The sequence below is a fragment of the Mesoplodon densirostris genome, chromosome 6 (genome assembly GCF_025265405.1).
Source record: "Mesoplodon densirostris isolate mMesDen1 chromosome 6, mMesDen1 primary haplotype, whole genome shotgun sequence".
Classification (NCBI taxonomy): Eukaryota; Metazoa; Chordata; class Mammalia; order Artiodactyla; family Ziphiidae; genus Mesoplodon; species Mesoplodon densirostris.
In genome coordinates this window covers 7426349-7438550 of record NC_082666.1, presented here as the reverse complement: position 1 = coordinate 7438550, position 12202 = coordinate 7426349, and the positions used below count along the sequence as shown (strand labels likewise).

Below are 12202 nucleotides of genomic sequence, written 5' to 3'. Positions count from 1 at the left end.
TTTCACGGAGGGCGTTGGGAACCCCGGGCTTATCCTCTCCTGGGCCGCGGTGGTGAGATGGGAAGTGGGTCAGAAATGGCACGGACTCGGCAGCTGTACCCGGCTGGTCCCAGCCTCACCGCGCAGCCGTGGTGAGACGCCCCGGCTTCCCCTCCTGGCGTCCGGGCATGCGGTGATAGTGGTCGGCCACGGCCTCCACGTAGCGGTGTGTGTGATGGCGTCCAGGGCCTGTCTAGTCCCTGCCCTTAGGTCACTGGCGACATTAGTGAGTTCCCATCTGGGAAAGATGGTCTGATCTCCTGGGGAAGATTGCTGCTCGCAGGAAGAAAAGTTCGTCTTGTTTGTTTTTATCTCCCCTCCCCCAGAATTTCAGTCTGCCTTTTCCAGATGATGTAGCCTATAAACAGACCATCTTTTAAGGACAGGATCCTCTCAATTCACTGCCTTACAACGCTGTTTACATTAGCACTTTCATGTGTTACCGTGTGTGATTTGTGTGTATTTGATCAGGTAGGATTGATAAGGCAACAGCAGTGGCCCCTTCTTGTTCTCCGGCACACCCGACCCTTTGCAGAGTCGGACACAGGGTGTCCTGGAGACATACGTGGACACTGTTCACTGGGGAAGTAGAGGCTTTTTTCCCCAGAAGCCTGGCTTCTGAAGGACTTTCCCGGAGAGAGGGGTAGATGCAGGTGAAGGACATCACGGGGTGTGTGAGCTTCACGCTCTTTGACTGCACGTCTCCAGCTGAAGACACGCAGGTGCAGAGGCTGACCACCCCCCTGTGCTGCCCAGGGAGAAGAAGCTGCTGGTGAGCTCGGAGGACTATGGCCGCGACCTGACGGGCGTTCAGAACCTGAGGAAGAAGCACAAACGTTTGGAGGCAGAACTGGCTGCCCACGAGCCAGCGATTCAGGTGAGGAGGGCCTCTCCTGGCCGAGCGGGCAGCGGGGCTTGAATGGGCCCAGGTGAGCCCCTCATCCCACAGCGGGACGGAGAAGGCCTGAATTTGATGTCGAGGCCCTTTCCTGGAAGCATCTGTTGATCCAGTCGTTCTCGCCTGTTAGGGTGTCCTGGACACTGGAAGGAAGCTGTCCGATGACAACACCATCGGGAAGGAGGAGATTGAGCAGCGCCTGGCGCAGTTTGTGGAGCACTGGAAGGAACTGAAGCAGCTGGCGGCCGCCCGGTGAGCGCCCCTGCACCCCCGGGGCCCTCTTCTTGGCTGTGCCAGCACCACGGTTGGCTTGCTCTGACAGGCCCAGGCCGAGCTGGTCCCGTTATGTGAATCCGGACCAAGCATATGGTTCCAGAATTTCGTGTTGGACCAGCACTCTCTGCTTTGTATTAGGAAGAGGGCTCGAATGAACCGTTTACATCCCACACTTGTCATTCGTGTTTTGAAGCATCCAGGTTAGAGGAGATTATGGCTGATTTTATACTGTCCCCTGTGATTAGGGGCCAGCGGCTAGAAGAGTCCTTGGAATATCAGCAGTTTGTAGCCAACGTGGAGGAGGAGGAAGCCTGGATCAATGAGAAGATGACCCTGGTGGCCAGTGAAGATTATGGAGACACCCTTGCTGCCATCCAGGTCAGAGAAACTGGAGATGCTGTCTGCTTCTTCCCTCCTAGCAGCTGCCTGCTCCACCCTTTTCCTGCCAGCTTGCTCGGTGGCCGTGCTCTTACCAGGAGAGCGCTCAGAGCCGGCAGCCGGCGTCTCGTTGGCTGGTCCGGTCCTCGAGATCCCACGCGAGAGACGCTGGCCCTCTGTAGACAAAACTGGGGTGACTTTGTCAGCCCCAGTTCATGGAGTCCTGCTGTCAGCCCAGCAGTTCGGTTGGTATCATTAACCGCAGGTTACTAGTACCCTGTTAGTTTCCTGTGGCTGCCTTAGCAAAGTACCACAAACTGAGTGGCTTTGAAACAATAGAAACTTGTTTTGTCCTAGTTTGGGGAGCTAGAGGTCTGTGATCAGGGTGTCGACAGGGCCTTGCTGTCTCCGAGGCTTCTAGGAGAGGACCCTTTCTTGCCTCTTCCAGCTTCTGGTAGCTGGGCTTGTGGCAGCGTAACTCGAACCTCTGTCTTCCCTCTGTGTCTTTGTGTTCCCGTGGCATTCTGTCAGGGTGTGTCTGTGTCCAGATTTTCCTCTTCTTATATACGTAGGACACCAGTCATATTGGATTAGGACTCACCCTGATGACCTGTCTTAACTTGATTGCACCTGCAGAGAACTCATTTCCACATTCTTAGGTGCTAAGGTTTGGACCCATATCTTTGGGAGGACACAGTTCAACCAGTAACATTTCCTAAATACATTGCTTACCTATTGCTGTGTCACAACCCTAAAAACAACAGTTTCTTTCCCACAGTTCTGTGCACTGATGGGCGTTGCCTCTGCTGCTCTCACTGGGACCCCCTCACACAGCTGCACTGAGGCAGAAGGCAGCTGGGCTGAGAGGTGCACGGTGATGTCACTCAAGGGGCTCCAGCCGGGACGTCTCAGTCCCCTCCATGTGGCCTCTCACCACCTGGCAGCTTAGATCAGCTTCTTCAGGCAGCGTTCAGAGAGGCAAAGGCAAGGCTGCAGGGATCCTAAGGCGTAGCCTGTGGGCCAGAGCAGCCCCGGATCCCGGGGGCGCGGCGACTCCCCTCTTCATAGGAGGAGCTGCACGTTGTGGTCGGTGTTCCTCCGTCCGTGCCACCCGCTGTGGAAGCGGAGTCAGCCTTCCTGAGAGTCAGGGCAGCCCTAGAGCTGCGCTCCTCCCGGTGGGAACCCTGTTCAGCTAGTTGGGGGACGCAGGTAGGAGGCAGATGCAGTCAGTGGCTTCCTGTCCTCTGCATCGCTGGGTTCCCTGGAAGCCGACACAAGGGGTGTTGTCTCCAGCACTTCAGCTGTACGGAGGAAGAGACAAGATTTGGGAGGTCCCGCAGGAGATGTGCTCAGGTTAAACCTCAGGGCGGGTGTCACTGTTCTGTTGGTGCTTATTGTAAGGTTGCTCGGTATCCATTCTGTGGTCTCCTGCAGGGAAAGAGGGGCCTGTGCTGGTTGACTGGCAGCAGCTTCCCCCCCTGCAGAAAGGCCTTCCCAAGCCCACCCACCTCTGGTTATGCTCGTGGTGTCCTCATTTTACTGTTTTATGATTTCCTGTTTATTCTGTATCTGTCTGTTGTCTTAGCCCCAGCTGGACTGGGGTGCACGTGAGGGCACCTTCCAGTCCTGCTCTGTCCCCGGGAGCTGGCCCACTGCACATACCAGGCTCTCAGTGGCGAGCCTTGCTGTTTCTCCTCCAGGGCTTACTGAAGAAACATGAAGCCTTCGAGACAGACTTCACTGTCCACAAGGACCGGGTGAATGACGTCTGCACTAACGGACAAGACCTCATTAAGAAGGTGAGCCTGGCCCGCTGGTCAGACCCTCATTTCTCGCTCCGGGACACCGCGTGCTGGTACCGCAACTGCCCGCAAAGCTCCTCCCCTGGGATACTCACCAAACAGAGGTCTGCGTGGAGACTGGTAGCGGCTCCATTCCTGCATTCCGTGTTTAACTGGATATTTACCCCCTTCTTGAAGCCAGTTAGTAAAGCCATTCTGCAGCAGTTGTTTTTCTCTGCTTTAATTAAGCAAAGAAGCATCCCTGCTGTGACACTGGCACTCCCACGTGTTTGCTCTTCTAGTTTACTTGTCCAGGAATACAAGCTCTTTATAGAGGTGGTAGAAAACACAAGTGGGCAGATCAAAACAGCCACCCATAGACCTACCACCAGAGATGACCCCAGTGAGACCTCCGTGCGTGACCCTCCAGCCTCTCCTCATGCTGAGGCACCCGCTAGGCTAAACGGCAGCTGTTCAGTGGGTGTACGTCGCTGTGTAAAACCTGGCTGCTATCCAGGATGTTTTATAAACGTGTCTGTCAGGATCACAAGGTTCATTTCATTCAAACAGCTTTCTAGGGAGAAAGCAAAAAATAAGGGGTCTTGGTGCTTTCTCAGCAGCAGTGAAGTCAAGTCACTCCCCAGCTGAAATCCAGACTAAACGCGGTGCCGCCATCTGTCACAAGGCCCACAAGACATGTATTTGCACAAGACAAATGACTTCTATCGACTCTGATTTCCTGTCACAAACACATAATGAGTAAATAAAATTCCTCATCACAGAATTTGCACTGGTGATCAGGCCTTAAGACTAGGGATTTGGTCCACAGGAGGTAACTGTAGTTAAAATCCGTGTTCACTAGGGAGCTTTTCTCCTCACTCTTGTGGGCAAATAACCTAACGGAGACTAATTTCAGATACAGACCATGTCCGCGTAGATGAGGCCTGTGTACGACTCACCACACACAAGTGCGCCCCACCTGTGAGATGACGGCTTGTGAATGTCCTTCAGCCTTGTGGCAGAGAGCCTGGGGCTCTGTTTCCAACAGCAATCTTTGTTTCCTCCCTGAGTTTCTTTCTAAATTTTATGCTGACTTATGGTTTGTGTTTTCACATACAGTTTTAACCAAGACTGCATCAGAGCGTTTGGGGCTTAATAATTTTTAATATCCACAGTGTGAAAACATTGTTCCAAGCCATTGTTTTTATTGCATACGTATAGTAGCCCTTGAGTCATAATTATTTAGGCTTTTTCTAATTTTTTGCTGTCAAAAATGACACTAATGAATACATCATTGTGACTTAACATTTTATCACATTCCTCATTATTACTTGTAGGAGCAGAATTGCCAGTGTTCATCTCTTTAAGGCTCTTAGAAAAGCCTTTCCCCATTCTCCTGGCAGTGGGCAGGGAAGCACGGCCTGTCACAGAGGTTGCGGGCCTGCCTGCGCCCTGCAGGGAGGGTGCAGATCAGGTAACCGCAGCGGGGGCCAGGCTGACAGTGTGCCTTCTCCACGGCCTAGAACAATCACCATGAGGAGAACATCTCTTCAAAGATGAAGGGCCTGAACGGGAAAGTATCAGACTTGGAGAAAGCTGCCGCCCAGAGGAAGGCAAAGCTCGACGAGAACTCGGCCTTCCTGCAGTTCAACTGGAAGGCTGACGTGGTGGAGTCCTGGATTGGTAAGCACGGCCTCGGCGCCGCCCAAACCTCCTACCCTCCCGGGCCGGGAAGATGGTTCAGAGCCACAGCCTGTCTGCTTCCTACGCAGCTGGCTGGCTTCTGCAGAGAAGAAACCGCTGAATGTGAGCGTATCAGAGACCCCTGCCACCGGGCACACCACTGGTGGCAGCAGGAGACAGGGTCCTGAGGCAGAGAGCTGAGCCTCAGCGGTGCCCCTGGGCCGGCACGAGGGTTAACAAAACAAAGGTCCTGTAACGCTGAAAGAAGCAGTGGGCACCACAACACAAGTGAGGGCCACACGAGCCGGACCAGCCTGCACCGGCACTGTCCCCGAGCTACACGGGTCCAGGGTGTGATCCAGCCCCCAGGCGAGGAGGAGCTGCACTGATTTCAGGACCCACATGACCTTGATAGTTGCTGTCGCATCAGTAGCGACTGAACAGCATCTAGGACAGGCTGGAGGGACCTCTTCGGGACACAGACGTAGAAGGGGGCCCCGGGTACAGGGAGGAGCCAGCTCATTTGGGTTCAGAGACTGCTGTCCGTAGTAGTGGAATTCAAATGTAAGCAAAATCATAGGTGCCTCGGTTTTCTTTTTTCTTCTTTTCTTTTAAATTTGTTACATTGAGAAGGGATGGTGGATTTCCCATGCTTGGTTTTCTAGGTGAAAAGGAGAACAGCTTGAAGACAGATGATTATGGTCGAGATCTGTCTTCTGTCCAAACTCTCCTTACCAAACAGGTCAGTCGTGGCTGCTTTGTTGATTGACTGAAATACACTCAAATAGTATTTCCTGGTGAATGAATGACGGACGGTCAGCATCTTTCACTGAGACATTTGACTATTTATATTAGGCCCTAGGGGCCAGCAGTAAACAAGATACAGTCCTGGTCCTCAGGAAGCTCTCAGACTAGGCCTCTGAGCTGCAGCCTGATGGGCGCTAACAGAGCTGAGCACAGCGGGATGTGGACTTCACTCAAGAGGTGTCTGACTCAGTTTCCAGCAGGCAGGTGTTGACGGGAAAGTCTTCCCAGAGGAGGTGACATCCAAGCTAGATCACGGAGGGTAAACTGAAAGTGGTTGGGGAACAGCTGGGCGGGTATCCTTGGCAGAGGTAGTGGGGGAGCCCGGGTGCCTCAGCCCGAGGCGGAAAGCAGGGCCTGGGGGGGGCTGCCTCAGTGACCTGTGGTCTGGAGGACATGCAGCACAGTGGTGACCAAGGGGTGACCAAGCGTCAGGAGGAGGTGGGGACTCGAGGCTGATGGTCTGGCCTGGGCAGCTGGCTGGACAGACGCGGGTGCCATCCGAGCCGAGGCGCCGGGAGGCGCACGGTCTCATCTCAGCGCGGTCCCTGCATGTTGCCTTCTCGCTCCTTCCAGGAAACCTTCGATGCTGGCCTGCAGGCCTTCCAGCAGGAGGGCATCGCCAACATCACTGCCCTCAAAGATCAGCTGCTGGCCGCCAAGCACATCCAGTCGAAGGCCATCGAGGCCCGGCACGCCGCCCTCATGAAACGGTGGAGCCAGCTTCTGGCCAACTCCGCCGCCCGGAAGAAGAAGCTGCTCGAGGCTCAGAGCCATTTCCGCAAGGTAAGCTTGGCCCCGGCCGAGCTCAGCCAGCTCAACGCACAGGGAAAGCAAACCCCTTTCCCAGGACAGAGGTTCCGCACGGGGGTGTGGAGTCAGCGTAAACCAAGGGAAGTGGGACCCTTGCCTTCATGAGGCTGCTGCTCGGAAACTTCCGGGAAGACGGAGCTTGCACGTCCCAGGGAAAGGGGGGCAAGGGGAGAAAGAGGGAGGGCTTTTCAGCAGTGGGAGAAGGGCGGCAGAGAGCCGAGCCGGACCAAGCCGAGCAAGCCCGACACCCTGGGAACTACCGCTGCCCGCCCACCCGCCCACCAAGGATGGTCCATACAGCCCCTGCAGCTGTGCTGACTCAGTCTCCTCTGCTTTCAGGTGGAGGACCTCTTCCTGACCTTTGCCAAAAAGGCTTCTGCCTTCAACAGCTGGTTTGAAAACGCAGAGGAGGACTTAACAGACCCAGTGCGCTGCAACTCCCTGGAAGAGATCAAGGCCTTGCGTGAGGCCCACGACGCCTTCCGCTCCTCGCTCAGCTCGGCCCAGGCCGACTTCAACCAGCTGGCCGAGCTGGACCGCCAGATCAAGAGCTTCCGCGTGGCCTCCAACCCCTACACCTGGTTCACCATGGAGGCCCTGGAAGAGACCTGGAGGAACCTGCAGAAGATCATCAAGGTGCCCTTCTCCGCTGGGCCGGGTGGGGCCCTGGGCAGGGAAGCCCTTCCTGGCTGAAGCGTGAGGAGATCGTGAGGATTTCATTTCATTCATCACAAGTCACCCTGTTTGGGTCCCGCAGGCCCGCACGACTGTGATCGGCCCTCCCTCTGCCTGCGTCTTGCAAGGTCTCTGGGGAAGCAGGCTGGCGAATGCCTCCCAGACGCCTTCCGTGCTGTCTGGGGGTTGAGATGAACAGCTCGTCCTCCCTGACCCCCCGAGTAGCTTCAGAAAACTACTCCCTGTTCCTCTCAAATGTTGAGACCAGCCGGTCAGTGGCTGGGCCTCGAGCCTGTCCGTGAAGGGGGGCGGGGATGACACGCCTCTTCCTCTCTCGGTCCTTAGGAAAGGGAGCTGGAGCTGCAGAAGGAGCAACGCCGGCAGGAGGAGAATGACAAGCTGCGCCAGGAGTTCGCCCAGCACGCCAACGCCTTCCACCAGTGGATCCAGGAGACCAGGTGCGGCCCCGGGAGTGCTCGGTCCTGGGGGCTGACTGCCCAGGCCTCGGGCTCCAGAGTGTGGAAAGAAGGGTTAGGAGCACAGCCTGGTCTGGCTGGAGCCAGAGGGGTGGGCAGAGTTGGGAGGGTTCTCGAAGGAACTTCTCCAGAGGTGGAGTCGTTGGATGTCCTGGATTGGATGGGACTGAGCGTGGCCCGTGGTTGCCCTGCACAGCGACGGTGACGGGTACAGGGTTGAGCGCAGCGTGGGTACTGATGACCTTGGTTTTGTTTTTCTTTTCTTTCTTGTGTCTGCCTCTGTCCCCCACCTCGCGATGCTGCTGTCCGGACACCACCTTGTCTTGTGGCTGCTTGGATCCCGTCTCCACAGAACGTATCTCCTCGATGGGTTAATATTGACTTCTTATTTCTCCGGGCTTGTGGTGTGATGGTGTCTAGTGTGCTTGTCCCTCTGCCCTTTGTCCCCTCGTGGCCTGGCTTGCAGAGGATCCCAGAATGGACCTTCCTGCCTGGGGCAGGCTGCACGTCCCCCACCCTACCCTCGCCCCCCTTCCCTGGCACCCATGGCCCACTGTCCCTGACGGCCTGCAGTCTGGGGAGGGGAGCCGCTCCCACCTTCCTGTTCAGATTCCAAGGGTTCTCCAAGGGTTCTCTTAGGGAATAAGATGGGGCCAGAAGGCCAGAGCTGGAGTCCAAAGCCTCTGAGAATCCCCATGCTTATTCAGCCATTGGGATTATACTGGACTTCTTTTCTGCCTTGTTCCCCCCCGTGTCAGTTGGGATCACGTTTAGTGCCTAGGTGGTCATGGGCGTGAAATAGGATGACATTGTTGAGGGGCTCCAGCTGGTGCACTAAGTCCCCGTCTGTGCACTGACCCCTCCTCCCCCAGTGCCCCCACGGAGGGCTGAGGCCGTCTTTTGCCTCAAGAGGAAGCCCAAGTGCTCAGGGTGTCTGGGTGATGGAGAGACACAGGACTTGGGAGGAGCCCCAAGAGTAGCAGGGCCGTCCTGCCCGGTGCCAGTGGGGCCTCCCCAGGAGACCTTGGCCTCTGCCCGGATCGGGCACCCTTGCATTCTCTCCCGGGACCATGGTGGCTTAGACTAGCGCTCCCGAGGCCCTGCAGGCAGGCCCATCATTCGTTAAAGGAGGCAGCGGGAGGAGTGGTACCCACACTCATGCGAGCACGTGCTGAAGGCAGAGCGGGGCGGGATCCAGGGATCGCAGGTTCAGCTCGAGCTCTTAAGCTGCCCTGGGGTCCGTTTTCGTCCCCGGTGCCCGTGGCCGTGTCTGCTGGCATTGGACTTGTCTCCACGAGGTGTCATGCTCCCCTTACCGTGTGGCTCCTCCCAGCCCTGTCCTGTCTTGCCTGGTCCCCGTGTGAGCTGCCCAAGGCTGCCTGCTCTCCCAGGCCAGCTGTCGGCTCGGCCTCCACCATGGCCCTGCCTGGGCGCCAGGTGGCCCTGCCTGTGCACTGTCCAGCTTGGGCCTTGTGGTGTGTGTCTGTCTCGGTGTGCTCTTGCCTCCCCTTCCTCTGGTGTATTCATTTGGTTTCTTTTCTTTGAATAGCATAGCGTATCGTCGGGTCATTCGTGTCTATCAGTATGAAGTTGGGGATGATCTATCTGGAAGGTTTTTCTCCTGTTTCTCTTCTTACCTCGCTGTGGTTTTACCAGTGCACTCTTGACTTCCCCAGGCGGCTCTGCTTTCTGACTAACCCACCGCCCGTGGCCGCATGGGAAGGAGGGGTCTGTCCTCCTCCCACTGCACCAGCACCTGGCCTCCTGCCCCCAGGTCCTGGGGGTGTGCTTTTCCTGGGGGGACATGGCGCGACTGTGAGTCTGACCTGCTGGGGTAGGAGGAGGCCTGGTGCCTTGCCTTGCTAGAGCACTTTGAACCTGGGGAGATTTCACAGCTAACGCTGGCTCGCTGGGTGTTGAAAGGGTAGGTTGGGGCAAAGGTGGGTACAGGGGAGGCCGGGCTAAAACCCCACCCAGGACACGCACACAGTGTGACTCATCCTGCACGTAACCTCGTTTGTCTTCGTTCACTGGTAGCCTCTGTGACCTCACACTGTTGTCAGGAAGATAGAAGCTCCCCAGAGGCCCCCTGCTCCTCAGAACTTAGCCCTGGAATGAGCCTCTGGTGCTGTGTCTGTAGATGATAGAACCTGAATCGGGCTTAGTCACAGCCACCTCTCCTTTGGGCAGGACCAAACCCAAATCTGGTCATGATCTTCACACCTCAGTTCCCATGTCAAGGGATCATCTGACCGCATCTCCCCCCGTTGCTGTCACTTATCCTATAGCGTGTGGCTCCCCTCCTCAGGAGCCTGCAGGAGACTCCAGAACTTCTGGGGGTGGCTGCCAGCCTCCCCTCACCTTCAGGTCTCCTGCCTGAAGGGTTGCACAGGCATCCTTGTCCCCCTGGGTGCAGAGGAAGCATGCTGCCAGGCCTGCAGCCCCTCTCTGTTCCCGTGGAGGAACTTAAAATCAGTTCCTGAGGTTACCCTTCAAGGGCCTAGCTTGGATCAGGTACTATGCCACAGCCTGGGTGGGCCTAAGGAGCCAGCCACGTGAGAAGGGGTCCCAGCTGGGGAGCAGGGAGCAGGCTGGATGGGGGCTCAGCCCTGGCTTCTCTGTTGGCCTTACCAGGTGGCACACCACATCAGGCAGCAGCTTCCCAGGAAGATCCTGGAGAAGTACTACCTGCCCTCCCTGGCTCCCAGAGCTGCTTAAGAAAAGATAGCCAATAGCAGCTAGGTTTCCTATCCTAATAAGAGGAAGTTGAGACCGCAGGAGCTTTTCTCTGAGGGAAGTGAGTTTTGAGCTGGCGATCGGGCCTCCTTCCTCACTGTGCTTCTGTATTTAGGTCCTGCATGGTGGAAGAATCCGGGACCCTTGAATCCCAGCTTGAAGCTACCAAAGTAAGTGCCCTTAGTGTTTCTGGCCCGGCTAAAACCCTTCATCCCACCACTGCCAGCAGGCCCACTTGGCTTCAGGCTGGGTACAAGGTGGGCTGGTCAGGTACCCCCTTTTCCCTTGGCTTAAAGCAGCCCAGGACCTCTGTCATTTTAAAAAGTTTTTTGTCTTTGACAATTGCTACCAGGAGGCCTACTGGGAAAGGAGGCGGCTCCTTTGGTCCTCAGTATATACTGTTTTCCCTGGCAGGTCAACCCACTGATTTGTGACTGTCACACTGACGCCTCTTCCTCTGTTGAGGCTGCTGGATTTCTTCAACCTCACCCCACCCCCACTTCCCCCTTGCAGGCAGCCCTGCAGGTCTCAGACTGGGGGTGCAGAGACCGAGGAGGGCTGTTTAAGCAGGCTCTCGGGCCCGGTCACCGAGGCAAGAGCCCCTGTCCCACGCATCTTTGCTCCCTCACCCCCGCAGCGCAAGCACCAGGAGATTCGAGCCATGAGAAGTCAGCTCAAGAAAATTGAGGACCTGGGGGCGGCCATGGAGGAAGCCCTGATCCTGGACAACAAGTACACAGAGCACAGCACCGTGGGCCTGGCCCAGCAGTGGGACCAGCTTGACCAGCTGGGCATGCGCATGCAGCACAACCTAGAGCAGCAGATCCAGGCCAGGTACCTGCCGCTTCCCCGGTGGGCACGGCAGCAGCAGGGGCCGTGGGAGCAGGCTCGCCCCCACGTCCAGCAGTCAGTTTGCTGGGAGAGGACAGAAGGTGTCACCAGATGTATGGGGCGGGGGATCCGGTCCCTAATTCTGTTTTTTCCAGGAACACGACCGGGGTGACCGAGGAGGCCCTCAAAGAATTCAGCATGATGTTTAAGTGAGTATATGCGTTGCACCCTTCCTGGCGGGGGAGGTGGGCTCAGCAGCAGGGCTTCTGTGCTGAGCCCTCGGCCTTGTGCCACAGACACTTTGACAAGGACAAGTCTGGCCGGCTGAACCACCAGGAGTTCAAGTCCTGCCTGCGCTCCCTGGGCTATGACCTGCCCATGGTGGAGGAAGGGGAGCCCGACCCCGAGTTCGAGGCCATCCTGGACACTGTGGATCCAAACAGGTGAGCATCAGGGAACGTGGTAGAAGCAGCTCTGCACGCGGCTCCTACCGCACCCTCCCTGCTCACTGCACCTTGGCCCCCCCTAGGGACGGCCACGTCTCCCTGCAAGAGTACATGGCCTTCATGATCAGCCGTGAGACCGAGAACGTCAAGTCCAGTGAGGAGATCGAGAGCGCCTTCCGGGCCCTGAGCTCCGAAGGGAAGCCTTATGTGACCAAGGAGGAGCTGTACCAGGTCTGGGGCTCTGCTTCCCTAGCCTGGGGTGGGGGTGAGGGGTTCCTTTGAAAAGTGAAGCCCAGGTAAGGTTGCCCCCTCGGGTAGGGGCAGAGCGGAGTCTAGAGTAACATACCCCAGTTTTGAGCGTTAGCT

General features: G+C 56.8%; 1 protein-coding gene across 7 annotated transcripts in view; it reads left to right on the top strand.

Annotated features, from left to right (window-relative positions):
- The window catches only part of SPTAN1 (spectrin alpha, non-erythrocytic 1), a 61767-nt gene that overhangs the window by 48921 nt on the left and 644 nt on the right, over window positions 1-12202 (top strand). For 4 of the 7 annotated variants that reach the window (XM_060102321.1, XM_060102320.1, XM_060102318.1 and 1 more), the window contains 16 exons: window positions 796-916; window positions 1068-1189; window positions 1459-1591; window positions 3292-3390; window positions 4896-5055; window positions 5721-5797; window positions 6436-6645; window positions 7012-7308; window positions 7693-7805; window positions 8176-8193; window positions 9373-9435; window positions 10675-10729; window positions 11197-11393; window positions 11546-11599; window positions 11687-11833; window positions 11920-12067. In XM_060102321.1, the coding sequence (XP_059958304.1) occupies window positions 796-916; window positions 1068-1189; window positions 1459-1591; window positions 3292-3390; window positions 4896-5055; window positions 5721-5797; window positions 6436-6645; window positions 7012-7308; window positions 7693-7805; window positions 8176-8193; window positions 9373-9435; window positions 10675-10729; window positions 11197-11393; window positions 11546-11599; window positions 11687-11833; window positions 11920-12067 (2014 nt within the window). The remainder of the gene's footprint in view (window positions 1-795; window positions 917-1067; window positions 1190-1458; window positions 1592-3291; window positions 3391-4895; window positions 5056-5720; window positions 5798-6435; window positions 6646-7011; window positions 7309-7692; window positions 7806-8175; window positions 8194-9372; window positions 9436-10674; window positions 10730-11196; window positions 11394-11545; window positions 11600-11686; window positions 11834-11919; window positions 12068-12202) is intronic. The other 3 variants (XM_060102325.1, XM_060102323.1, XM_060102324.1) reach the window with 2 other exon arrangements.